This window comes from Ceratina calcarata, unplaced genomic scaffold (assembly GCF_001652005.2).
Source record: "Ceratina calcarata isolate Rehan_Ccalc_2016 unplaced genomic scaffold, ASM165200v1 scaffold39.2, whole genome shotgun sequence".
Lineage (NCBI taxonomy): Eukaryota > Metazoa > Arthropoda > Insecta > Hymenoptera > Apidae > Ceratina > Ceratina calcarata.
The window spans coordinates 2,538,789-2,566,507 of record NW_017162322.1 but is presented as its reverse complement, the minus strand read 5'-3'; the positions used below and the strand labels follow the sequence as shown (position 1 = coordinate 2,566,507).

The 27,719-nt window shown below is 47.4% G+C and overlaps 1 protein-coding gene across 2 annotated transcripts; it reads right to left on the bottom strand.

Annotated features, from left to right (window-relative positions):
* Window positions 1-2,409: 2,409 nt before the first annotated feature.
* On the bottom strand, window positions 2,410-27,719 carry LOC108626047 (zygotic gap protein knirps). Of its 2 annotated transcripts, none has more exons than XM_018026452.2 (3): window positions 27,094-27,719; window positions 18,646-18,723; window positions 2,410-4,582 (listed from the first exon to the last, which is right to left on the bottom strand). In XM_018026452.2, exons 2-3 carry the CDS (start codon window positions 18,721-18,723, stop codon window positions 3,392-3,394), a joined length of 1,269 nt encoding a protein of 422 aa, XP_017881941.1. In that variant the 5' UTR covers window positions 27,094-27,719; the 3' UTR covers window positions 2,410-3,391. The 2 variants fall into 2 exon arrangements, with proteins under 2 accessions (XP_017881941.1, XP_026670251.1); XM_026814450.1 differs by lacking the exon at window positions 27,094-27,719 and adding an exon at window positions 17,511-17,647 and having other exon boundaries at window positions 18,646-18,725.

Below are 27,719 nucleotides of genomic sequence, written 5' to 3'. Positions count from 1 at the left end.
GACTTCTTATTCGAGCCGCGTAGAACGTGAGTGAGTAGTCGATCAATGGCTCCTCGTGTCCGATGGACTTCCAACTCCCTCGAGAGCTGTTGACATCGAGCACTAGCGCGCTACGCTGGCCGTTTCGCTTATTTTCTACTCGCGTTTCTCCTTTCATAGAGCACAGCATCCCTTCGAAACCCGAAAGACAAACGGCCACTGGACAGGTACTCCCGGTCGCCTCCTGTGCATCCTAAAGACTTCTGGTTGACTTCTCAGGAATTTCAACGATGCGAACGGTCTATCGTTTTTTGTATTACACAAATGAACTGGTCAACGTTAGAGCTCTTGATTCTTAATCGATCGGCAAGCGTCTCTGCTGTAGGGAATACTGATACAATACTGTCATATACATACATATATGTATATATCTTAATAAAAAAATAAGTCTGACTCAAGGATTATAGATATACCGCGGATTTGTACGCAAAATGAAACATTTCTGTCGTCGATTTAATGAAATCTAGACTGACAATGAGAATTCTTTTATCCTCTACACAAATAATGATGTATTATACATTTTATACTCTTTAGCATATTAAGGTGACTTTTTTATATTTTACCACCAGCATTTGTATTTACAATATCGATTGCCGTTATTATTTACAATAGAATACGAAACGTTTTTCGAGATCGAACGATGCTTTCGATCACAGCAGAGGCTCGTTGGAGATCCAGATCGCTCCAGTTTCTCCCGCAGCGCGAATAAATGTCGATCTCCGGTCGACTGGCCAGCGCGTTCGTCGATATTTCACTCGGCAAGAGGCCGCAAAATCGTCTCGGCAACGTTGAGTCAACTCTCATGCATAGAGTCATGACGAGTCTAAAGCGATTGCTTATTGCTGCCGCAACGGACTGACGCAGTCGAGTCTCTCGCCCGTTTGTTATCCGTGTTCCGGTGCTCTGCACAGTTCCGTGGACACCGCACGCTGGCTCGGGACGTTGTCCCACTGTCCGGGACGGATCTTGCTCCCCTTGGAGCGTGGGGTGATCTCCAAGGGAATTTTGAGAAGCAAAATAGATGATAGGTGATTTATAGTAGAACGGTATAGATTGTAGTAAGTTAAGAGCAGTTTGAATAATGGATTTAGGCTTCCGCGTGGTTTGTTAGTATAGGAGATAGATCTTCGTACCTCTTAGGCACTCGTTTCTGATTTGACTTGTTCCTCTTACGAAATCGACGCGAGAAAAACGTTCAACATTTATCTTGTCTATCGTCAGTGATGAACTTCTTCAATTTTTTACAATTAGACACAAGATAATTAAGTGCTAGAATTTGAGTAATGGATATATAAGATATTAGAGGCAATGTGTGTGTTATGACACAAAATTCAATTTCCTATATTATCTTAGATACTTTCAGTTGCAGATAAATTCGGTGTCTACTTATGATGAATTTTATTCGACAATCTTAGGAATGCAAAGAAAGTTTCTCTTGGAGAAACTGTATAACTAGACTTCATAATATCGATCACACTCGTTTTTGATATGACGAGACTGATTCTCAAACACTTGGACGATATTCCCAGGTGAGTCCAGCAGGTAACGATCTGGAGATCCATTAGCGAATGCGGGCCGCGTTCGGTCCATGTACGTGCGCGTCCGCTCGCGATCCGCCGGCCGGGCAAATCGACCTGGACGCAGTAGCGATTTTTCAGGGCGTACCAGTTTTTTCGTGACGATACCTACCGCGCGGAACGCGGTCCCTTATGTCGCGTATACATTACCGCGTGAAATGAGTGATTCTGCCGGTCAGCGAATTATGGACGTCTCTGGTAAACGTGTCTCGATGAACTTAGAGCAACGAGCGACTCTCTTATTTGCTCTCTACCTTTCAACCTATCAATTAAGAAAATCGAATTTACTTACCGTCGCGGTTCTGCATTTAATTTCTGCTTTCTCAATATTTGAATTCTGTGAAAAATAAACGGACGTTTAAAAGCCGGAGCGCCGTTTGGCTTTCGTGCGTTACGTAAAGTAATTATCGCGAAGCTACGCTTGATTAGCATCGGTGATCGCAGGGAGAAGACGCGACGCGTCACGTGGAGCGAATAAACAGCGTAGAAGAGACGATGCGATTTAACGGACTAGTAGCGGCGCCTGATCGCGTGCGATCCGGACGTGGAAGGAACGTTCGGCCCGGCAAGGTCAACCGCGTGGGCAGGTATCCGTAACTCGAGGATTTTGCAACGCGCTCTCGCGCTTCCTGTTCGCCATTGATTAATGGCGAGCCGCGTTATATATACTCGTTTGACCGTGTCCCGATGCGATCGAACCGTGGCCGATGATCCAAGGTTGCCGGGGCTGCATCATCTTTTGTTTCAACTGCATTCTTCCTCCTCAATTTGCAAAGAGAAAAATCAGCACAACTTTAAGATTGGAAATAACGTTTATTTAATTTCGTTAAGAAGGGGGAGGTAGTTGGTGCAAATGAAACTCAGGCTCGTTTCGTAGATTAAACAAAAATATTGTATTTAATTCCGCGTTACGTTTAAGTACTGGCCGCTCGTGTTTAAAAAGAATGATCATGTACAAAAGGATAGATAAAGAAAATCAGAAGTGAGTAAAAAAACGCCGTTCGAGAGGTCCGTAAAAAAAATAAAAGCGATCCGCGGACAGGTTTCTTCTCAGACTTTCCTCCCCTCCCCTAATACGTTTACTTATTTACAAGATGCATAAGATTCGATTTATGCATGCGCTCTATTATGTGTGACATTAGGTCTCTCTCTCGTTTTATTAACCGGCCTCTCGTCATGGCTGGATGCGATCGGAAACAAAACGTGTCTTCCCGTCTCTGGGTATTCCCGCACTATAATCGTTACACGATTAAGTCGTAACAGACCGCACGAAGTATAAAATCCGTTTCAAATACACATACAATATACAATATATAATATTTTATCATAAATATATTATATTAAGGCACTCTCCTGGCCGACGTACTACGGTTCTTATTTACACACCTTTGTTCGCAGCTTCTACCTCGTCTCCACCAGCGAAGAATCGAAAAGCGACAACGCGACTCGTGATATTCACTCGTAAATAAATTAAATGCTCACGCGGATCAGGTCGGTGACGTATGTACAAGTTTGAACACATTTTCGTGGACGGACGCATTTGGCCACGATTCTTTCTCAATTCCGTTCCTGTGGACGTCATTCGCTTCATCGCACACTCGATGCGCATCGTAGAATCGATGCGCACTTCCCATCCGTCGCTCCGGACGTTGTCCTGTGAATTCGTAAATTAAACGAATTCACTACTCGATCCTCGCAACCAGGATTCGGGTGATGCTCAGATCGTGTCAGTACAGATTCGGGACCAGCCCGTCGCGGGCCTATCGTTTCGACGTTCACAACGACATTGGCAACTCGGTCGGCCTTTTCACGCTCAGTGTCAGGTCCAGCGGTTTACTTTTGGTCGTCGTTTCTTCTTTTACGGGACTCTCGCGGTCGCACTCGATCCCGTTCAATCTGTTGTCCTCTTCCGAGGATTGACTCGGTCTCGGCGAGCTTCTGCTCGACCTTACGCTGAGATCGATCGGTTCGTCCTGCTCGACGGCCAGGCCGCCTGGACTAGGACTCACCAGAAGCAGATCACCGCCCCTGGGCGAGTGTTGAGACGTCGCTGGTGTTATCAAGCCGGGGGGAGGGTAGACAACTCCTAAACTCTGATGAGGATGATAACCCGTTGTCAACGTGACCGTCGCGTTGATCTTCCTGGGTGGAAATTCGCGTTCAGACAACGTCGGAGACGCGACGCTGGTTTTAAAATAGCTCAGTGCCGAATTACTCCTAGATTCGGTGTCCTGACCGTCACCACCATCCACTGACGACGCTCCGCTGTCGCTCGGGGTATCAGCCGTCCTCTTGTACGTCGGGAGAAACGGTCGGAAGACGTCCGAGGGACTGCTTGGTACGCAAACGCCGTCTTTTTGTGCAAAGTTCACCGGGAACATCGGGGATTTCGATTGTTGCTGCTGATGCTTGTAAAAGGGTGGCGGTGTCTGTTCTCTGGGTGGTGTTCCAGGAGGTTGTTGAGGATGACCGCCGACCCTCTCTCGTTCCCTTTGCCAAGCTATCAGACGGAGCTGATTGTGAAGAGCAACGTCGTCAGGGTGCGGGGACTTATTACCCCTGTCTCTTTCTTGTTTCAGCATCGCCACGTGCAGCAGATGCGATTGAAGGGCTAGGTCTTCCTGACTAGGTGAAGCGCGATCCTTTCCGTCCTTGTACACGCCGCCAGTTTGCTGGCCTTGGGCCTGAGGCACGAACCCCGGGAGGAAGCCAGGCGCGAAAGGCGCACCGGACATCGGAGTCACGGCCTGGCTCCCGTTAGTCTGTTCCTGGAGCAAGCAGTGGATCTTGAACCAATTGGATCGGCGCCCGTATCGCGAGCCGGACTTCGACATCCCGACCAACAGGCATTTTCGTAGTCGGCACGCCTTACATGCGGTACGGTTCTTCTTGTTGATTACGCATACGCCTCCGTTCTTGCACTCCGATATACTGCTAAGGTTATTGTACGTTCTGCCGAAGAAAGACTGTAATCAGAAAGAAAGAAAAAAAGATGAGTTGGGCGAGCGACTCTGGATTAGAGATAAAAATTATAAGATGTGATAAATAAAATTGTTCCAACCCACGTGCAGGTCCTCCATCGAATTAAGCGTCAGAGTTTAGAACTTAATGTTATGCGCATCACGAGAATTAGCATGGGTCGAGGAGAGGAGAAAGGTGTGTGTGTGACCTGGACTGCTCGTAAAGTTAAACGTTTGTCGGCCGATAATAAAACTGCCTTGATGGCAACGTGATCTGATTCACGATCCCTCTGCCTCGAACTCTCGACTGCTCGTTAATTGAGCGTATCTCGAGTGTCGAGCACTTCTCTTTTAATAGTGTAGAGCGAGACTGGTAGACGCACATTTTATACTTTAATTATAGTTAGTAATTATACCCTTTATTGTATAACTTACGTTTATGAATAAAAATCCACAGTTCTTCAATATAAATATAAATTTTTTGAAACCTTCCATAATTACTTTATTCATTTAGCATCTGATCGTGAGTTTAAATTACAAAATAAATGAGAGATCCGATCTAAGCATATTTTATGGCGAACCAGAAGTGCGTCGCTTCTGGGCTCCACCTGACTCGTCCACGTGGGCGGCCTAACGGTTTGAAAATCCGAAAGCTCGGGTAGCGGTACTCATTCCAAATGAGATGGAACCGTCCGCGATGCTTTATACCCGTGGCACACATTTCTCGACGTTAACGCGTCCAGATTACTGGGACCGCGTCTCATCAATGAGTCACGCGACAACCGATAATCAATCGAAGCTTTCTCGTCTCCTTTTTGCGCAATTAGAATAATTCCTACTAGCGAGCCGGGTAGCGAGATGATCGAGGAGAAAACGCGGAATCGAAGGATTCCAGTGTCAAGGAGCCACGGCGTTGATTAATCGCCTGGGATTCGGGAACAACGGCGCGGCGCAACGCTCGACAAACAGGTAATGATCGCGAGAGATGGAAACGGACCAGCGGCGGCAGCAGAAGCGGTACCTCTCGGCCCGCAATCTCTTCATCTTAGATGAAACTGGCTCCCGTGTACGCCAGATGATCCTTGGCTGTCACCGCGACTGTGTGAAAGGGGTCACCGTGCCATTCGTGCGCCTGTGCATGCGAGATCTGTCACGGTATCCGATCGCTTCCGCCTACGAAATGCTCATTGTTCAGGAATTATGACCCACTGTACGCGGAGATTTAGCGTCGGTGAAACGGTAAAAGTAACAAACGGGAATTTATTATTCGAAAGTTTTCTTGCTCCGAACTTTTGCACGAGGACTGCGCAAATAATTTCGACGGCAGCATTTGCGAAAAAACGAATTCGATCTTTGATCGTTGCTTCGCGTCATCGGAGGTCTTTATGAAAAGAGTGTGAATTAGAGAACGTGTTTCCCGGTATAGATTGCGTTGGTCAGGCTCAGTCAGCTGTCCGTATCTTGACCGTAGACAGAAAACTGGACAACAGGATTCGCGAGCAAAATTACGTAACGGGCAACTTACGCGCGCAGTCGTCTCACGCTTTTTTTTTCCTATCCTCCGGTTCTGGTCCGGGTCGCCAGAAAATCGGAATCGGTGCAACGAGAAAAACGTTCTTCGGCGGTTGAAACGCGCGCCGTTTAAGGCTCATCGCGACAAATTCGTCGCGGACAGGCAGCAAATCCGCCGGCATGCCCGGAATCCCGAACCGATTTGTAACACCGTATAAAAACGCCGCCGGGAAAACTGTTTGTCCGTGATCGTGAACGAAGTTGGCGAGCGCGGGAAAGCTTGACAAATTATCGATGAAAAATGCAGGAGATCGTTCCCGGAATGGGGCCGGGGAAACGCGTCGGAACATGGTTTCGTGGCCGAGCCAGTGAGTTTTAATGAGTATGGATTTTATGGCCGTTTTTTCAATGATACGACTGCCACGAGAATGGCGTTGGACGTCGTTTGAAATTTTTATGAGGCACAGATTTTTCTTTGATAAGCATATTTGATTCGAGCACGTCGAAGGACTATGAATCATGGAACTGATTCAGAGATAACGATCATTGTTAAATGGCTTAATCTGTATCAAACGTATCATCGAAATCTCATTGGCCGAAGATGGAACTTAGAGGCATAGAAATATCGTGACTGAATTCTAATCGCATTGAAATTCAACGAGAAGACTACGATCGAATGATGGTACAAAAACTGTTTACAAAAAGCAGTGATGAAACATGGGTAAAAACCGGACAGTTCCAAAAGCGTATTCCAAGAGGACGACCGTCCCGACACTCCATTTATGCAGCTCGATGCGGTTCGTTATTAACTCTAAATCGTCTCCGGGTATCACGCCGCGTCCATATCGGTATTAATCGATCGGGTTTCCGAGTACCGGCCGCAAATTTTCTCGCTGGCCATTTTGGTGCGGCAAATATCCGTACCGTTCGATTTACAGCGTCGTTCAATTTCGTCCCGCGCCGAACACGGTCAACGATTTCCACGAGCCCGGCGTCGGGAATGCGATTGGCACGGCGTGTCGCTCGCCGCGGGTACAATTTCCTCGACCTGATCGAGCAGAGAAAAAAACGCGAGCATGCCGATCGTTTCCCCGCACGTGACGAGAATCCGCAGCGGATCGGCGCCGGTTTCGACGGCTGTAAACACTCTAGTTCTACGTGGCGACGAAGGAGACGGAGAACGAAGGTATCAAACGAGTTGCACGCGTTCCGCGAAGCCGATTTTCGATGGACACGTCCGATCGGATTCCGGGCGTGCGCGAGTTTTCGCCTACCGCAAATAATCGTGATCTCTGAGCGACCGAGCTAAGTGAGCTTGCAAACATCTGCTTTCGCGCGATCCGACGTGTGACGCGACCAGACGAATGACGTCGCGAGTTAACGCGATTAGAAGGGGCAAACCCGCGGACTCGAGGCTGAAGTAATTTTCACCCACTGCCATAAACGCGCGCACGCCTTCTATTTCTCGCCAGACGGATGACGTTCGCTATGATCGATAATTAATGAAATCGTAGTGGAAATTAGCGTCCATCGTTTACGATGATAATGATACGATCGAACCGTCGAAGATTGAGATCTTCGGCGTAGTTTTTATGAAACCTGTCCCTCAGTAAGGACTTTGAAAAATTTCAGTCACGTAACTCCGATTCCGCTCATCGTTGAAAAAACGTCGGCTCACTGACGGATACTTCAACCGTGATCGAGACCAGGCGAGCATTTCCTCGCTTATGTTCCGGACCGCATGACTCGTCTCGCAGCGTGACCCTGGTGTACACTAACGTCCACAAGTTTCCAAGCAATTAATAAAGCGTGTAATAGATCGAGATCTGATTAAAATGCCTAGTAGATCATAATACTTCGCTTTTTGTATCAGTCGACAGACGTTTCAATGAAAAACTTCGACTCATTAATCGTAGCAGTACTAATCGTTTGTCACGCCATTCGGCCTTGAGAGGGGTGATACGTCTGACGATGATATGCACTTATATGCATTCTACATGCAATAATTGTCTCTATAAAATCCTCTAATAATTCTCTAAAAACATATTTGAAGAAAAAGAAATTGGACTCAGAAATTGTCACCTTAAATTTCAATTATTAAAATTGTTCTTTCAGTTAACAACGCGACTGAATAAGTAATCGTAAACGGTAGTGTACGCGAAAGAGGAGGAGGATTCGCGCGTCATCCTCGTTCCAGCTAGTCCGCACGCGCACCGCGATTTCCTTCCTCCGTCGACTTTCCCATCCCACCTGGGGATGATGACTCGCCACGCGCGATCTGGATCCCGCGTCCTGGCACTACGTGGTACCACCTGCTGACCACAGCAGAATCGTCATCGGTTCGATTCTCGCGACGTCGTGTCGGGAAAACAAACGTCGTTTCCTCGCGGGAACTCCGATAATAAAGGCCGTTCCACGTAACGACTTATCTAGATCCTCGCGCGGCTATTTCTAGCCGTCGCGTCGCGAGAATAGCACGTTCCCGCGGCTTGCGGTTTTATAGCCCATCCGTTGGCTCCACGCATGACTGACCGCGCGGCATGATCGATATTCCAACGATTGATTCCTCCTCGCTATTTTCCCGTTGGAGTGCGAACAGCTGTCAAAAGCCGTAAGATAGAAGAGTAGCGTCCATGTTCCAAGAAGCGAGGTCACTATTACTATACTTCTTTTTATACTCTCCGTGACTATTTTTATTCTACAGAGATTTCTGATAAAGGAAGTGTGTACAGAAACATATACTACTTTCATTTTCCCCAAAATCATTTTTACAAACACAGCTATTTTTTTTTAAACGCTGCATAATAGAACATTTTAGATTCGTTTTTTAATTGGAGAAACTCTATGAGAATCACGTAGTGAACATAGGGAAAAATATTGTGTATAGTCTAGCTTGTCGAAGTGATATCGGTTTTCTTGGAGCTCGATGATCATCGTTTCGAGAAATGGGACGTCATTTAAAGTAAATTTCTACAATGATTTTAGTTTAGTTATCCTGAATGCACACGAAGGATCATTAGAAAGGTGACGGATGATCTGGCGAGTAGCCAGGGGAGTCGGACCGAAAACGGGATCGCTGAAAACCGACGGAGTTCTGACGTCGTCGCGTCGCCTCGGAGACCTTGGCTGATTATGCGCCGTGCATGTTGAACGACGGTACCACTCTCGTTTTCGTTTCGAGTTCGAGCGAAGTCGCAATTGCGTCGTCCTCGCTCGGGTTCGATGAAACCCGAATGAAACATAAAGAACGTGCAGCCTTCCGACAAGTGGAACAGCGAACTCGCTACTCTTTAGAATCAATATCAAGATTGTACGGAATAAAAAATGAATTCTTTGTCACTCGTGATTGACAAGGGACTATGTATCTTGTATTTGACGTTTCGATTCACGCGGTTTCGCGTTGACGCTCTGCAATTTCATGCGACGAGGATTGGAATTGCAGATCGCGCGACGACAGTCCTAACTGCGGGAACAATGAACGGCCGTCATTGTATGCTGATGCCTCTATCGCGATTTCGTAGATTCGTCTCGCTGGCGCCTGCCACGCTAGTAGGTACGGAAACCCCGACCGGGTAACTCAGAAAATTCGAGACTCACCGATAAATCTAATTACCGCACAATGCGATCGACGCATGACGGGAATTACGTGATTTACATAGTGGCTCGCGGAATGCTCGAGACTGATCGTTTCCCGGAGAACGTGACGGCACACGCATACGTTTCCCTCAAAATCGCGAACGATAGATAGAGAAACCGAGACTCTTACGCAACATTTCCTTGGGAATTCTCGTGCTTCGGTTATTTTTTTTTCACGAGTGCAAATTACGTCGTTCAGTTTTACAGCATGATTTACGATTTGATGTAGACGTTCGACGATAGGGAATCTGGAGCATGGAACTGGCAAAAGGCCAATGAATAAACATAGCTTATTAGATGGTTATTTTCCTATTTGCAGTGCGGCGAAGAACAATGTGCGCGACGGGCCACTTCCTGGTCTGGGCACACACGTGCTCGACAACGACATAATTTATCGTTCTTTACGCGCGAACCGTACCATTAGACGGTCCGCAATTGATTATCACCAGTCTGTTACTCCTATGCGAAACGATAAAATGGCAAAAGGTTGCGTACGCTCGGCGCTAAACGCCGTGAACGCGCATCTAATTTATAGCGCATCGAGTACATTACTTCGATGGTAGCCTGAGAATATATGTATGTATTCAGCGTCATATTAGGGAATCCAGTGACCAATTAAAATGAAGCTGATGAAAAATCTTTAGACCGAACAGATCGGTTATCACAATTTTTGTACGATCGAGCAATAAATAAATTCAATGTCTATTTGAATGATTCGGGCATCGTTTCGAGTAGCTCCGCGCCCGTATCGTCGGTATTGGAAGCGATATCGAGGCACGAACCGTTTTGAATGAGGAAGCGATAGATCTTCCGGCACGGTCTCGAAAGCTGCGCTTGCACCGGGGGCGCTTTATGGATCCTCGCTGGCTCGTACGTCACCGATTTTTACCGGCTAGCCCGATATGGTCGTGAAGAATTTGTCTGCGCGCGAGCTATTTGCTTACATTAGCGGATCCCAGCCTCGGATAGCTCAGCATGCGTGCGGATTGATGCATGGTGAACCGCGCTCAAACGGGCAACAAAGATACGAGTGCGATTGCGAGCGGAATGGTCGCGGTCAGAACGTAAAACACGCGCGAGCGGTATATATCCTGTTTGGGACTGAAATACGGAGAGAGAGAGAGAGAGAGAGATGGGTGTACGTGAGAAAAACCGGGAGAAGAAACCAGCTGGATCGATACGCAACGAAGAATTATTTGCCGAGCCGAGTCGAGCCGCGAGAAAACGCGTGGTGGAAAAGTTTATGCCCCGGCGATCGCTCACGATTTCCACTCACCGGCTCGTCCCTTTTCCACGGCCCGCCGAATCGGTCGAATCTACGTACCTTCGAGCTATCACCACGGACCGGCGATATAACAGCTGTTTTATGATTCCGTTTAATCGTGTACGATCTACGATCGCGATATTCAAATTCGGTTCGAGACGAAGTACCGATACGAACGTGGAAAAGTCTGTTCTCGTAAAGGCCGGAGAAGTCGACGGAGGATACGTCGGCGGGGAATCTCGGCGAGGCTTTTCTGGGATCGTGATCGATCGCGCGGATCCCGTGATTTATTCGTTGCGTGCACCAGGAAAATGTCTTGCTGCGCGGATGTCGCCGGGCCGGGCGCAAAGGCCGCGTGCATGCCATTACGCGAGACGGATTTAATTGCTCGATCATATTCCAGCGGTGGGGAGAGACGGAGGGGGAAAAGCGCATGGAAAATGTCGAACGATCGACGGAGCTCGCGGTTTCGCAACAACGCGGGATAAATTGTGCGCGGGGCTGCCACCGATTGTTTATCGAATCGCTACCGAACCCGGTTGCTTAATCCAACCGGTAATCTGCGATCGTTCGCTGCCTACGTTCCCTATTATGTCCCCGAGGGAAAGAATGCTCGGATCAAATTTCACCTGGCGTGACAAAGGGAAAAGGGTGGACAATGAATATCCGCTGTCGCGATATGGAAAAAAATCCCGTTTTATTATTTACCGCGGACGGAAAATGAAACTGGAACGTACATTTTTCTTACGCCTTACTACCTTACCAAAAGAATTATGAGATCACTGGCATTCCCCGTCGCGGTTTCGCCCGCGATACTGTTGACAAAAATACACGGCATGAACATTTTATGGGATATAAGAAAATTAAAAACGTTTCTTTCCGAATTCCTTTATTTGTCTTGGAAAGTACGAAATATCAATTTGGTTCTTATTTACAAAATTGACTTAGAACGTAACTTTCAATCTTAATTTTTGTGTCTGTTTCTTTAAACTCTTTTCATATTTCCAATTCTGGACAGCTACTTATTACTGCAGAAGTCGAATCGTTTTCCATCCTCAAACGTTCACTTCTGGTTCTGCTTTCACTTTCCAGGAGTCATCGACGGAAAGATGCTACTTTAATTTTCATCGATAACACGCCGCGATATGGGAGGTCGATCCCCGACGAAACAATACCACAGAGTTTCTTCGTTACACGACTGCTACCAGAAAGATCATTCACGACGATGACGCGCGGTAACCAGGAATCGGTCGTGGATCCAGCGCACCGGTCTCTCTCGCGTGAATCCCGATTCCCGCGTGATAATCGTTCGACGAACGGGCTTTCCACGGGTAGGCAGCCTGCTGCCGGTTCGACATATTTCATCCGTGACTCGCGTGACTAGTAGAACCACCAGTGGTTGCGAACACGACCGATTGTCTCGCGGACAGGCAGACAGATTTAGCAGACAACGGGTCGCCGCCAACGTAGTCGACACAACCCCGAGACATGTGTCTCCGTTCCCCGCTTCCGGTGAAAGCCGGAATTCTTCTAACGACCAACTCTTCGTATTACGGGATTCGTAATTAGACAATTATTTTTAAAAAGAGAAAGAGTAGATGTAGATTTACCAATCAGAATCACAAAAATTACGAGCATAGTGCATCGTTAATTTTTCCTTTGAGGACTCTTGACTTCACCTACATACAGTTTCTTAAGTTTTGGGGATTGCTTCAGTTTGGTTCGCGTTTTGCGCAAGCTCCAATACGTTCTGAAGAGATCGTGGGACGTGAGCGTCGCTCAGGGCGTCGCTCTGAATGCTAATCGAGCATCCTCAAGGGCGCGACGTCTGTGGCAACAGTGACGCTCCGTTCGTTCACAATCGGGCGTGAACTGGGCCATCTCGATTCTCGAAGGTCTCAAATAGACCAAACTCAGAAAGTTAAGATTTAAAAAAAAAAGACGGCAGACTATCATTTTTGATGTTTGATTGCTACAAGTGGCATGTGACTTCATGTCAATTCACGCGACTGTATATTCTTTATGTAATTCTGGAAGTAACACAAGTGAGCTGACGGCGAACTTCAATTTGTGGAAAAGTTATAAATTACGATAGGCATTAAATTATGTCGCGGGCATTGGTTCTCGAAGGGGAACGTCGGAGAAAAAGCGAGAGAGTTAAGTTTGCGCGAAGTCGGATCGATAGATCGGGGATTTATTGGCTCGTAAAAGGAGCGCGTAAAACGTGCGCCGCTGTCGCCGCGATTTGGCCCACATACGAGCAAGGTGGCGTTTTCATGCGGTACCACTTACCCTGCCCGCTCGTAAATTGCTTTTACGCGAAGCGATTTGCGGTTCCCTCCCCGGTCTATGAACTTTACACTCGTTCTGCGTGTCTATTGTTCAGACACTGCTTCCGACGACGACCGGTTCTGCAGCTCGTTTGACCAAAATATTTTTTAAAACTAGTATTTGCGATAGAAATTTTTCAGGATGTCATATTTACGAGACCAACCTTTGAATACAAACGGAATGAGGATTACTTCAATCACTGAAAGGTACATTTTTCCAGAAGAAAAAGTGAAGAAAACGAAACGAAGGTCTCAATTTGCAACACATTTTACGTGCGCGACATCGCCGTAAACTCGATTACGGAGCCAATCTACGCCGACACAATTAGCTCACTCGTAAAGAGAGACGGTTACAGGCCGCTATAATAAGGTGGCGCGTGTTAATACACGCGGATAGTCCGCGCGACGGCCTGTAAAGATTCTTCCGCCATCGAACGACGCGGCACTTTTTCCGCGGCCCCCTTTTCGCTTCCACGCTATTCCACAGTCATCGCCGGCAAAAGGTGATTCGGCTCGCGACTACGTTCGCGCATCGTGCCTCTTAACTGCCGCGCTATTACGTCCCCCTAATTGCCAACCATTTAAATACCACCGCCGCAAATTAGATCCTCTTGTGATAAGCAGGCCCGTTTACTTTATGAAACCGCTGAATGCATACGGAGAAGCACGCATACCTTAAGAAGTGTTGAACGCGATCTCAGATTGATAAATATAGTTCAGACTTTTCATGCGAGCCACAATTACGAAATAATTAAACGATGTTTAGAAATTCCTTTTTTTATCAAATCAATTTCTCTCCAGTCGCGAAAGCTCTGAAGAGAAAAAGAAAAAATAGTGAATTTCGTCGTCGGCAATTCATTTACGTTGTAACTCGCGAGGCCACGGCGGACAGGGAGGTTTCGCAAACCGTGCGCGTCGACGATACGATTGCAATGGGTTTTACGGTGCAGGTAAGTAACGTCGAAAGTCTCCAGCGTTCCAGTACTTTGCGTAACCGTGGCCGGCTGTTGGCGGCGGAATCGTTACGGATTTGCGACGAACGTGTGTACCTGAACGGAACGGAACGAAAGGAGAGGCCAGCCGATTCTCACCGAGCGAACCACGGATAAAGTACGGCCACGTGACAGTTCCTATCCGATGGACTACCGGCTGCGCGAGAGTCGATATATATTCAGCCAACCGGACACTCCCAGTTCGGGGCCAATAAAGCAGAGAACTCGGTTGAAGAAGAAGAAGAAGAAGTGGGAAAAAAGGAACGATCGTCGAACCGGTCGACTAATCTGTCGATCGTGACGGGAAACGCTAATCGACTCGCGTCGCGAAATCGCGACCACTCGGCGACTCTGTGAAAATGGAAATCCCGGCCGTTTCCCTGTGACTACCACGACGGCTCTTAAGAGTTGGTCCCGTGCCCATTGTTGCCTCCCCTTCTGCGACCCGTGCGACGAGGAGCGCTCTCGAATGCGTGAATGCAATTGCATAAAACGCGTTCTGGTAATCTACTTCTCTCTCCGTGATGTAACACACCGATGGGCAAGAGTAGACTAAGCGGGCTTCGACTTGGATCCGATTCCATGTACTTCAGATTTTTGCGAAACGAGACGTTGTGCGCCGCATTGTTGCATAAGATCGCTCGCATAATGGGATCGGCTCGATCGGTTCCACCGGTGGTTATGAATGGGAAATTTGATCTAAGAACGCTTGCGCGATAAATCTTCCGCTTATTGAAAATGCAAAAGCTGCGAATATATTCAATTACGCGATGTTTGATTTATGACACGTGCGCGTTGTTTTAACATCCACGTTTTTCTGTACGTGCGAAGGTACTCCTACTAACCAATACCGATTTCGAGATTCAAATAAATCAGAGATTACGCCACGAAGGAAATCGGAATGCTAACTTACTGAACCCGATGCATCCTTTCGACGAGTCCGACCGACGCGACCTACTCGCCGTTGTTTTTTCGCAACGAATAATGCGCTCCTTGCTTGTCGCGCTCGACGGTCCGGAAAACTGGCTAAGTGGCTTCTCAGGTACTTCCAGCGGAAGCGGGTGAATTCCAGGGCATGCAACTCATGAACCGTCCCGGATCGCCCCGGTGTCGTCAGGAAAACCGATGTCGCCACGAAATCGGCTCCGCGTCCTCGATCCGTCGTTCGCTTCATTGTCGCGCGATGAATAACGACCGAGAGAGCCCCGAAACGTGAATCACGGGACCGCGTTCCGTCCAGGCTTTAACGGGGCGGCGAAAAATTTGTCGCGCGATGTCGGTCGCACGCATAATCGCCCGCTCGGAAAACAATGGCCCTCGACGGGCCAATTTGCATCAGGACGCGTCGCGAATCCTTGAATTTCTCCTCCCCCTTCCGGCCGAGATACACGCTAACGAGTACGAATTGGTGCAACCGGGTGGTTGAAAGCCGAGTCATGCGCGTTATTATTCATACGCAAGAATGAACTTCTGTTTTTCCTTTGCCTTCGCTCGATGCGAAATCATTCTGGAATACGATCGCAAATGATATTGGTAATAATCATCTGAATCTGCTATAAATGGGTGAAACAGTGTAGGATTTAATGGGCAGCCTGACTCCTTTCCTTGTCCTAAATTTTCAACTGTTTCACATTTACCCTTACTGTTGTAAGAAATGTTTGATAAAATTGATCGTGAGATCGTCCTCAGTGATACCACGAAAAGCTCGCGATCATGTATCTTCAAAAGGGCTTTTTATTTGAATGTTTGAAAATTATTTTGACAGCACCCATGGCTTATCTCAAAAAATTACCCAATTATTAGACGTGGAGTTACTGATGAATAACGCAATAAAGTCGACGCGACTGAAGACTGGATCGTACATCGTGTTTCACAGTTATCCGGGGAACGCGACAGTGTCACCAAAAATGGAAGAAGTCGGAGCAGAAAAGGGGAACGGAGGAGAGGTAGTCTCCTCTCCGTTGTGGCGGCGAGAATTCGAGGCAGTCGTTAGTATGCTAATGAGTGTCCCTCGCTTCTCCCGGTTCGCTCTGGTATAATGCGCGGCCCGGTAAATTATTTCAAATATTTCCCGAACTTCTCGCTTCCCCTTCCTCGAGATTCAACTTTACTCAAGGTTCGAACTCCGTGAGAATGGTGAGCGTCGTCGTCCGAGCAGAGACACACCGTGTTGAAACGTGGTATAAGTAAAAACGTGGAGATAGATCGCGAGCGATTTGTCGACGCTCGCGCGGACAATGTCAAAGTTGACCCTCATTTTTTCTCCTTTCACCGGCTCGTAAATGGAAAAGGCAGAATTCTTTGTGGACGCGAGAACCTGTAACCGTTTGTTCACGTTCCCGCAACAGAAGTTTCGTTAAACGTTTTCGACTACGTAGAGCCAGAGAACAGATCGTAGCTTATACGATTATCAAGTGCATTTTCATAAGAAACGATCGATTATTATAATTAAATTCTTCTAGAATTCCCTATAAACACTTGTAAGCATAGATAATTCTACAGAGTCTGTTCAACCGGTTTCGCATCGGCCCCGAATCTAACCGTTTCTAATCGTCCCTAACGGGTCTCAAAGATCCTCCCCTCGACGACCGGATACGTTCAGACGTAGAGATATGGCATCGGTAGAGAGGAGACTGTTAAACCGGGGACTGCGCTTTCATCGCGATGTCCTTCGACGTGGCTGCCGCGGCGGCAGCGATCGATAAGGGCCGCAAATAATATTCAATCGACGGAATCCGCGGCGCACGTGCTCGAGCGCGCGGGAACGCGCGTACGAGTCGAGCGAACGACAGGACAGGGCCCCGAGAGAGGCTCTCTCGTTAAGCCGCGTTCTCTGCCCGAAGGGTGTTGACCCTTGCTCTTCTCTTCCCTCGTCTCTCGTTCTCTCCCTCCCACTTCCCGTGGCCGACGTCCCACTAATGTGGTGCACCGTGGAATATCGGTACCGCATACTAAGTGACCCATCCGATAGTAATTGGACCTCATTAAGGCGACCACGGGGCCACGGCTGTCTCTGTTTTCTGCCGCGTGCGTTCGGTTTCCCGGAGACCGAGCCAACAGATAACGCGTTTTAGGTAAATTAGACTCGCTCTTTCTCCTTACGTTCCCTCTTTGTGGAAGATGCTCCCTAGGATCGAGCGAACCGGTGAAAATACGGGTCTACACGTGATACAGATTTATGTGTGGATGCCTATCGATACCTTTTGAAAGCCTCCTCATCCGCTATCGGCCTTCTCTCCTCGGCTCTGACCTGTTACATCGATCCCCCACCTTTACAGTTTTCTCGCCCTCGTTCTTTCGTGAATGCCTCTAAGATAAGCTGCCGTGTTCTCATTTGCTAGAACAGGTTGTGCCTTTAATATTTTCAGGCATAATGGTCGCGTTTATTACGTTGTTTTCTAATTTAGCTTGAAAATAGAAAGAATGGCTAAAGGACAATTCTGAGTTCTCAATTGATAATCTTCTTATCAGAAAGCAAATCTAAATTACGAATGCATTTTTTTTTTATTGTACACATGCATATTATGAGATGATCGAAAATAAGAGGAACTGAAAGGAAAGTGAAGCGATCTATTATTAACCGCGTGGCACTGTAGAAAAACTTCTCCATGTGTCACGATTTCCAAGACAATCGCGTTGCCCACGAAACCGTCCCCGAAGGAGGACGATCTGAGATAATCGATTGGTCGCGCTCGATTCTCCCGTCCACTTACGGATTCGAGCCGCGCCAGCGTTTTTCGCCAGTCCATCGGGAATGGGACTTTCTCACCTTCCACGTCGATAACACCGCGAGTCGTACGTGCCCGTTGTTCCCGTGTCGCAATTCGACACGGCTTATTAAGCATCCAGCCTTTTTAAATCGGAGTGAACGCGATGAGCCGCGACCACCGACACCAAGCGAGCGTAACCGCTGTCGCATCGAGTTCTCGCCCAGTGATTTCAGCGAGTAAGTGAAGAGAACGCGAATTTCATCCGCGATTCAATGAAACGCTGATGCATCCTCGATTAAATTTCATATCTCTTTAGATGGATATTTCAGATCTTAGATCGATTTTAAAAATCGAGTGACCGAGGACTGAACTAAATGGGTCGTTCGGAAAGTTTTTGCGGGGTTTTGGTACGTGGAATTGCAACAGGTCTAGAGTATATCAGAGTGATCGAAAATGAATAACACGTGTATATATTTAAAAGGTGCTTTTTAGGCGACTATAAATAATGTTAGGAAAGTCACGTGACTACCCGAATCCCTTAAGTGCAAGCGGCGAGACTTTCTTAATCTCAGAGTTCCTGAATAGCATGGCGAGCGTGTAAGCGATAATTAAATGAATCTCTTACCTTGCAACCCTCGCACGTGAACGCTCCGAAATGAAAACCGGCCGCCGGCTCGCCACAGACCTTGCACTGCTGGTTCATCTGCAATTATAGAAATTATGTTAGAAGGAGGACTGTAGACAGTGCGTCATTCGGTCTCGCATCCTTGGCGATATAAAATGCATTGGGAGGAAGAAGAAGAAGAGACGGAGGGAGGGCTGATGCGACGAACCGGTTCTCTGCGTTCGCTTCGATTTTTATTCCTCCCACAATATCTTACACGGACGTTCGAACGCTATTTGGATTACTAGGGAAAGTGGCGGCGGAGCTTGAAAAATGATCCTAAACGAGTTTTCCTTTTCTCATCGCCCCTGACACGGTTTAATGGTCGCAAAGCGTTGACAATTTTTCTCGTTCCCTCGGCTCACGCCGTAGGAATAGAATTGTAGAGTGCACATAAATCAGCGCTATCTCGATAGAAGCCTATTGGCCATCTGTTGGTGGGTCGGAGCCAGGTCGACGGTCGCGTTCCTCGGTCAAAACTAGAATAAAATTAGACCATCGACGACGGACCGATAAGGGAATCTTAGCCAGAAGGGACCTCGAGCGCACCTGGCTTCCTCGAGCGTCGCGCACCGCGTCTATCTTCGGCCCAAGAATGGCCGGTTCAAATCATTCGCGACCGTCCTTGCGCAGCTGAGCCAAGAGATTTCTAATATGTCACTCAAAAAGGACGCTTAATTACATAATTGTGTGGCTGGCTTCTTAAAAATTCCAAGTGAGACGTCAGGATTTCCACATTTAGAGAAAAGTCTACTCTGATTGGTAGATCGTGGTGTCCCTACTGAAAAAATGACCATGTTCGGTCGCGGGAACGCGACTGCTTTGAAATTATCGTTCCTTTTACAACAAAAACGATTTATAATCTGGTCGCGTTGATTCGCAACGAATGTTAATGAGCGTGGTGGCGCTTGGAGCGTTCGAACAGCAAAAAGCACGGACGATCCCATCGGAGGGTAGTAATTTCCGGAAGAACGCGTCGTTTTTGCGGACCGGCCTAGCTCTTAACGAGAATTCAAAGTGACTGTAATTAGAGAAGAGCCGCGACACGAGCGCTGCTTCTAATCGTTCCGCGATTGTTCTCCTAAAGGAAGGCGACTGGCGCCCGCGAACGGTAGCCTCTGGGTTTTAAACGACGAACAGGGAAGACGGAGAAACGTAGCCAGAGTAGAGAGACACCGAGAGAGAGAGAGAGAGAGAGAGAGAGAGAGAGAGAGAGAGAGAGAGATAACAAGAAGAGTCGACTCGCAGGTTCGTTAAGGTTTCCAAGTTTTTTCCTGACGCAGTTGCTTGACGCCCGCTCTTTCTTTCATTCCGCGTACTGATGAGCCGGGACCATCTCCTCTTTTCCTCATCCTCCACTGAGGAACGTCTCTCTAAGTGTCTCTCTTTTTTATCGTTTTCCTTGTACGTTTCTCTACTCGTGCCACGACAGTGACCTACTCGCTCCGCATATAAAAATGCCTACGAGACGATTCGGAATGAAATTATATAATTGAAGCAAGACATTTCATGATACAAGATCCGGCTGATTAAGTGGTTCTAATATACTATTCAGCAAAGATCGCGGAGTCGTCAGACAAATGTTAAAACATTTATCTTCATCAGCTCTATCAAAAGGTTCGCCTTTATCAATTTTGCAATTGGCTCGAGGGATATTTAAATCTTCTAACTAGCCCGGGTAATGTGTATAATCGAAACGCAATTGCTTCGTGTCCAAAAACACCGTGGCATTTTCCTCGACGAAATCGAAATACAGCGCGCGGCCATAATTTCATTCGAAGGCGGCCAGAAACGGCTGGCGAGCAGAACGCGTGAGAATGCTCGGTGGTGGCTTTCTTCGGGAGGTCTCTTTTCCCTCGGTGAAGGAGGAAAAGGAGGTAAACAAGGAGGAGGAGGAGGAAAGGTTAAGCGGCGAGGCAAAAACGGGGCGCGGAGCTAATATCAGGACGTGTTGTTTCCATCGATGCGCAACCGCGGCAAGTGGAATATCGGAGCCAGGCGGCGCGGCGGCGTACGCGCACGCAGACACCGACGTTGATTAACAGTGGTCTCGCGATTAACAGTAAATCACAGAGCGCATCGATTCAGCCTTCCTCGGTAGAACCGTATCCGTAGCCTGTAACCGACCCGGTGACTATAACTAGCGAACGGTACCATTTAAGTAGCCGAGCCTATTGATTTTACAAAGGATCTGGACGAGCGCGTGCACGTACCCGATATCTCGATTCTATCCCACGATTCGGGCCAAGGCTTGCGTTCCACTTTTACCGCGATTCATCTATGTCCTATGCTCCAAATTATCTCGACAATTTCACCAGAATTATGGTTCGTCTAATTTTTCGCAGCCCCCGAGTTCTCAAGGATATTTACAGATATTTCATTTAAACTGTGAACAACAACTAGAGGATTTTATGCATTTATCTATCTATATATTTATAAATATATCTAAATCGACACCTATATACATGCCTACAAACATTATCCGTTGTTTTAGAAGAAACTAAAATTCTGGAACTGATAAAGTCCTCAGAATCCGAAATATGATTGAGACTCGCAGGTTTCTGAACGACCCGTTATAACAGTCAGGTTAATATTTATGTGTATACTAATGCACACGTCAGGATTATTCGTGAAAACGATCGACCCACCTACCGCGAAATTTCTTCCCATGCGAAGCATTCCGGTTCCCGGAGAGCTCGGAGCTGTTTCGAGACCGGGACACGCTTATCACCGGCACGAAGCATCAGATAATGCGGTGACTACCAGCCAGGAAGCGTTCCCGCGGGTTGGTATGCAAAAATTCTCTAGAAAGGAGCAACGAGACCGTGAACCGACCATAATCTTGGCCATCGACGTTTCATATCGGTCCCACTGGATGTCACAAAGCAAACACGTTCGCTTCTGCAGTCTTCACTTCAATAACCTCCGGGTAAAAATTTGTGTATGCACGTAAGATTACGTAAACAAAAAGAATTTTGAAAATTCTTGCTCACGATAGATCAGAGCTAAAATATTTATAACAGCTCTACATATGTATTACGTATAATTTCATACGAAGAAGTTATATGGACTATTTGAAGAAACTCAATGAACAATTTTAATTCTCTAAAGAAATAGGATACGATTCTACCGTCGATTCTATTTGATTTAATAAGTATGATCTAACTTGTTGCACAAAGAGGAAAGTGACTTGGAGACGGAGTAGCGACACGTGCAGCTCGTACCCCAGTTTCGACGAGGAGAGTCAATATTTGCTTGGTACTCGTCCATTAATGAAGTCGATCGACCTGCTCCAAATATCAGCTTACGGTCTGGTCTCCGGACTCGTGCGAGAGAACGTCAACGACCACGGGAAGAAGGGAGGACGCGGCGGATGGGGTCAGGGAAAACAGGAGAACCCCTCCTTGTCGTCGTTCGACTCCTGTCCTGTTTCGTAACCACGCAGGTCCAGGGGCGAGTCGAACGTTCACGCGCCATTAAACTCGAGTCCCGTGTGACGTTTATCCCTTTTATGATAGTTTTTTCACCCGGTGATCCCATCGCCGACTTCTGGCTTCTGCCATTGTCCCTTTATCCTCAGGCGACAACCCTTTCCCTTCGAACGACTTCTCGTCTACTTTTTCTTCACCAAGGGATGAGACCGATGATGTGACGGTAAACGGAAAGACTTTTGATGATTTTATATTTGATATTGGCGTGATATTCTACAGTTGGTATTGTTAGCAAGTATCAATGATAATCGAACACCTAATTAATATTCTATAAATCCTTTGATCGACGCTTCTATTCGAGAACCATTCCAAGAATTACAGAGACCGTTTATAATGGCGCGTTTCGATCGTCGGTCTATTTCCTCGAAATAAATCTGGCCGGCGTATAATAGAGGCACGACAAAAATCTAGGAACGAAAAGCGTGCAGGGGATAATGGTCCAATTAAGCGTTTCGAATAATTTCACGTCGATAATAGCTCCTCCGGCGCGTTTCCTGGTCGCGCGATTGCACGCAGGCTCGGTTGACAGGGGAATTGTTACAATTCCAAGGGGGTTTTAGACGGCCCCACGGGAGAAAGTGCTGCGCGCGGCGAAACTTAATTAATTGGCGGGTATATTAATTCGCGAATTTACAGCCGCGTTAAGAATGACCGCTTGATTACCGGCCGCCGTTTGATATACGGCCGGTAATTTTTCTCGCTAACTTAATGAGTTAATGAGTCCGCGCGAAAGAACGAGTCGATATATCACCGTGCCGTGGCATATGTACTCGGCGTGGGTACCTACTAAGCGGCGTCAAGGGAATTTCTTCGCGCCACGAAAGTCTCACCGGGTGCTCGCGATCTTATCGCCAGCCGCGACGCGTGGATCACGCGGCTCGGTTTAAAATATAACGCCGATTACGCCCGTTTATCGTCAATTACGTGCGACCGGACGAGTCGCTCGCTGTTATTCCGAGCTAACTCGAGATTTGAACAAGATCGTTTAGTGCGCTCTATTTAGATTACGTTATCGTGCCAGATGGATGTTTCACACGCGAATACGAATTCCTGTTAACCGGCTTCGATTCATATAATACGTATACAAATACGTAAAGATTACGTTTTCTGAAAGCGGATTCTCGGATCACAAAGAACCTCGGGAAGAGAAGATTTGACAAGATCGTAAAGAAGAAACGAGCTGGCCGCTATTACTTGCGAATTCTTTCGTGATTTATCTTCCTCGGACGAGACGACGCGAGACGTCACCGCGGGCAGCCTTTGAACTCGTACGAGGTTCACTGGGAAAAATAGTCTCGGAAAGGGAAACTAGAGTGGCTGTCGAAGAATGCTGCTGGGGCACAGGTCGCGCAATTTGTATCGGCCTGGATGCGTTTTTAACGATCGGTTTGATGGATGATGGCCGCGCCTCGACTGGCACGTCGATCGGAGTCCTTGAAAAATGATGCTCCAGATCGTTGTATACACGTTTCAGACCTCAGACACTCGAATCCGCGCCGCGTCACGCACACACCCGTGTGCACGTGTACGCACGCACGGTTACACGGCATATGGCAAGGGAGGACGACGGCAGCTTCTTTTCGGTTAATATGTTTTCGCGATCCACAAAGCGCCCGGTCGGGAGTCAAAGACAATTAATAATCTCCCGTAGGATCATTTATCGCGACAGTTTAGCCCCACGAAGTCAAACCCCGCTGTATCTCCTCCGTCGAGGAGGACTGCGTCGAGTTTGGCAGTATTGTTCGTCTCCTCGGGCCGTGACCGATCCAATTTTTAACACCGTCTATCCTTCGCTCGATTTTCCTCAGCCACTCGAAGTTAATCGACGGAGACCAACCCTTTGCCCGCGTATGGGAATCCTGTTCCGGCCGCGCTCAACGTGGAATTCGTTATGGTGCAGAATGAGAAGGGCCCATGAATCGTGAACAATCCTTATGTTAATGCGAATCAACGTTTCCGGTCGCGTCGATACAAGGAAACGCAAATGATCGCCGACGATTCGAAGAAAAAAAAAAAGCAGAAGACGCCTAAGGAGGAACTTACAGTCGTCTCGCTAATAAGAAGAGCAAAGTCGAAACGAGAACGGATGACCGTGGTGAGGGAACATGGAACGCGCGAGTTTCTTCGGTTCATGTCACGACGATTGACGTGCGTAACAAGAATAAAACCGAATCGACATCCACTGTAAAAGTGTACTCCTTACTCATATTGAAAAAAAGAGCAGGGAACAATAATTTTTGCATATCGAATGAAACAGTTGGAGGTCAGGAACGAAAATTCTTGTCAATTTCGCGTACTGACAAATCACGATGGAATGAACGTCCCCTCGTAAAATTCGTTATAATCGCACGGTCTCACTGATTTACGCGCGTCGATTTCGAGAATAGATTTTACGCGCGCGCATTTCTCGCCGCCGCGTCCGGAACGCAGCAGCGCCGTCGCGGGCCTCCGCAGTATAATCCCCCTTTATTCGACGATTAAGCGCGCGCAGCTTGATTTATAGTATCGTAAACGTTAACGACCGCGGGGATATCGCGGCGGAATTGTCTCGGAAGCCCAGCGCAACAGTGCTGAGAAAACCGATTGAAAAGAAGCGACGTTTAAAACGGCGTTTCTAATAACGCGCGCATGTATTACAGAGTGAGCGTTCACGTTTCTTTTCGCATGAAAACTGTACCAATTTTCTGTGCTCTGAGACCGGCGAATGACCAAGTGTTTCACGTCGACGGGAAAAAGGATAAAAAAACCCGGGAACACGCATTCTTGGCCACTTTCTAAGCGACTGACCGGGCCGACGTCGAACACGCGCGCGATAAAACCGAGCGTTTCCCCTGGTTGAAAATGCAAATCGAAGGAAGCGGCCAGGAGTGTGGTTCCCTGTAATTCGCGAATTATCGCCCGCGCCGACGGAGTGCATCGATACAGATTAGAAAAGTAACGGTCCGGTCTCGCCGAATGGAGAGCCACTCTGTGTACCGTTAAATGCATGTTTCAGGGGACCTGCCGTCGAGATAAAGACTGAACGAAAGACGTATCACCTACCCGAGCCAACTTTTCCCCTCAATTCTTCGATGCGCATTGCAACAAACGAATGGACGTGACTAGATTCAAATAATTTAGATTTGGGAGATTGTTACTGTAAGATTGGTGCCAGGTATAGCAAAAACGAAACGGACTGTGAGCATCCGTGCAAAGTTTTACGATTTCGATCCAGGAAGGGTGAACGCGAAAAGGCGTTAAGTCAGTTGGGATAAGGGTTCGATGCAAATGAGGATTGAGATTCTTAGGCGGCTTACGCGATCGTGACCAAGGGATCCGAGCCGTTAATTGTCGGAAAAAACGTTGGAAACGAAACAACCACATTACCTACAGACATCTACGAAAGCTTAGTGCTACTATCTGGATTCACGCTTTCTCTGATGAGACGGACGTTCTCAAAGTTCGCCAGCTGTATATCAGCTCTTTTCGTCAATTTTCTTCTAAAACTAATTCCAATACGTAATCCGCGAACCTATTACTGAAAACGGGTGCACAGTTGGCAGAATTGTTTTAATAAAGATGCGTAGAACTTCATATGGTAGCAAAATTGTAGTTACAAAGCCTCTCCAGGGTTCTCCCGTAGTACAAGTGGGTAATAACCGTATGAAAGGGTAACAATGGTGGCTGACACACCGCAACCGGGTTAAAAAAGCTGGAGGGCAAAAGGCAACGCGAGTGGAGGGGGGCAATAAATATATTTTGACACGGGAGACCCTCGTCGGGCATCTATGCATAATAATTGTAACGCTCTACTCGTCCCGTTCCTCTCCTTTCTCCTCTTCCGCTGCACACGTGCGTCCGTACGCTTCCGCACGCACTTCTGCTCGCCTTTTATTCCACAACGTGTCCGGACCTTCTGCGGGCCCGAATTACGCTACTGTCTACCAGTAGGCAAATATTATAGCAACAAGCGACAGCGAGGGGTGACGATAATGTTTTCATTTACGACTAACCCCGTCCGACCGCATCGTTTCGATGTCTGACGAGAGGGTTTCGCGATTCCAGAAAGGATGGGAGGAATTGCAATAAGAAATCCAGAAAGTTATAGTTGGATAGGGTAGAAAAGAATATTTTAAGAAATAAAAGCGTATTCCTTAAGAAATTCAGAAGAATTGCATGAGAAATGATTGTACGATTCTAGATCGATGGGAATTTCTACTAATATGATTACAGAAAGTGATTAAAGTGAATACGATAAATAAACATGGATTAGACACATGGACGAACGACCGGGCCATTATTCTTGTTGAGCGCGATAACAGCGAACACATCGAAGCGTGCGGTCTCACGGTTTCGCAATTATATTCCAATCAAAATTTCTTAGTGGTAGGGGTATTTTTAACGGTCCGAACGTACTTAGACCGCTATTAGGTTGCATTATCAATTTCACGCCGTGGTATAATCGCGAGCAACGCCGAGCCACTTTGGATGTAGACTTTAATTTACGAGGAATAAATGGAGCGGTGAATGGACTGTAAGATTGACGAAACGCCAGTGATTACCGGCTGAACGCGAGTGATTTATTTTCCAGTTTTTATAACTATGATTAGTCGCTCTTTTTTTTTTTTCATGTCCCTTCTCTTGTGTCTTCGTGACTATAGCTTCTCGCCACAAGATTATTTCGAGTTTTAATATACATGCTTCTGTCCTCATAGATAAATATTTTACAATGACTTACCGGTATGGGTTGAATAAATTTGTCTGAAATAAAAGATAGAACAGGTTCTGTGATTGCAAATGAGCATGCAGAGTCAACAATGAAATCAAAGTTAACAGCCTTTATGAGTCGACAGAGCTTAAACTGTCAGAGACATGAACGCATGTATAGGGAATGCACATACGATTAACGCGCGCAACGAGTAGAATGAATCGAACTCACCTTCGCAGTGAGACAATACCGACACGAGCGGGCCAACCGGTGTTTGTAACAACAACTCAACTTGAAGATCTGCTTGCCGCTGAGTTCTTTGTCACACGTTACACTCCATAATTTTCGTCTGCGATTGCCGGGTAAATATAAACTCCTGCGACGATCGTTCAATCTCGAACGGCACACACTAAATGTAGAAGAAGTGTCCCAGTCCGGACGATGCAGTCACGTGGCGCGTGGTAACACGGTGCACTTAGTGAACGCGTTTGACAGTCACGAATGGTCCCCACACCTCGGTCGGCGTCACGCGATGGATCTCATCCCTTCCGTAGAACTCACGGCACGACTTTGTCTTTATCGGATCCCTCGATGCAGGTCCGTCGACTGGACCGGAGCACTCGATTCTGGCTGATCCACGCGGGTCCGAGCGTGGGTACCACTCTCTCTCCTCTTTCAACTCGTTCCTCTCTCTTTCTGTCCCCCTTGACCGTCCTCGATCCGACGACGTTTTCTTCTTATTTACACGTTTCCCAGCGTGCGTCTGTCTGTCTCTCTCGGACAACCGCGAGTCACGGTGCGGTCACGTCGATGGACGGGAAACAACTGGCGCTTCGCGATCGGTGCGACTTGTTCGA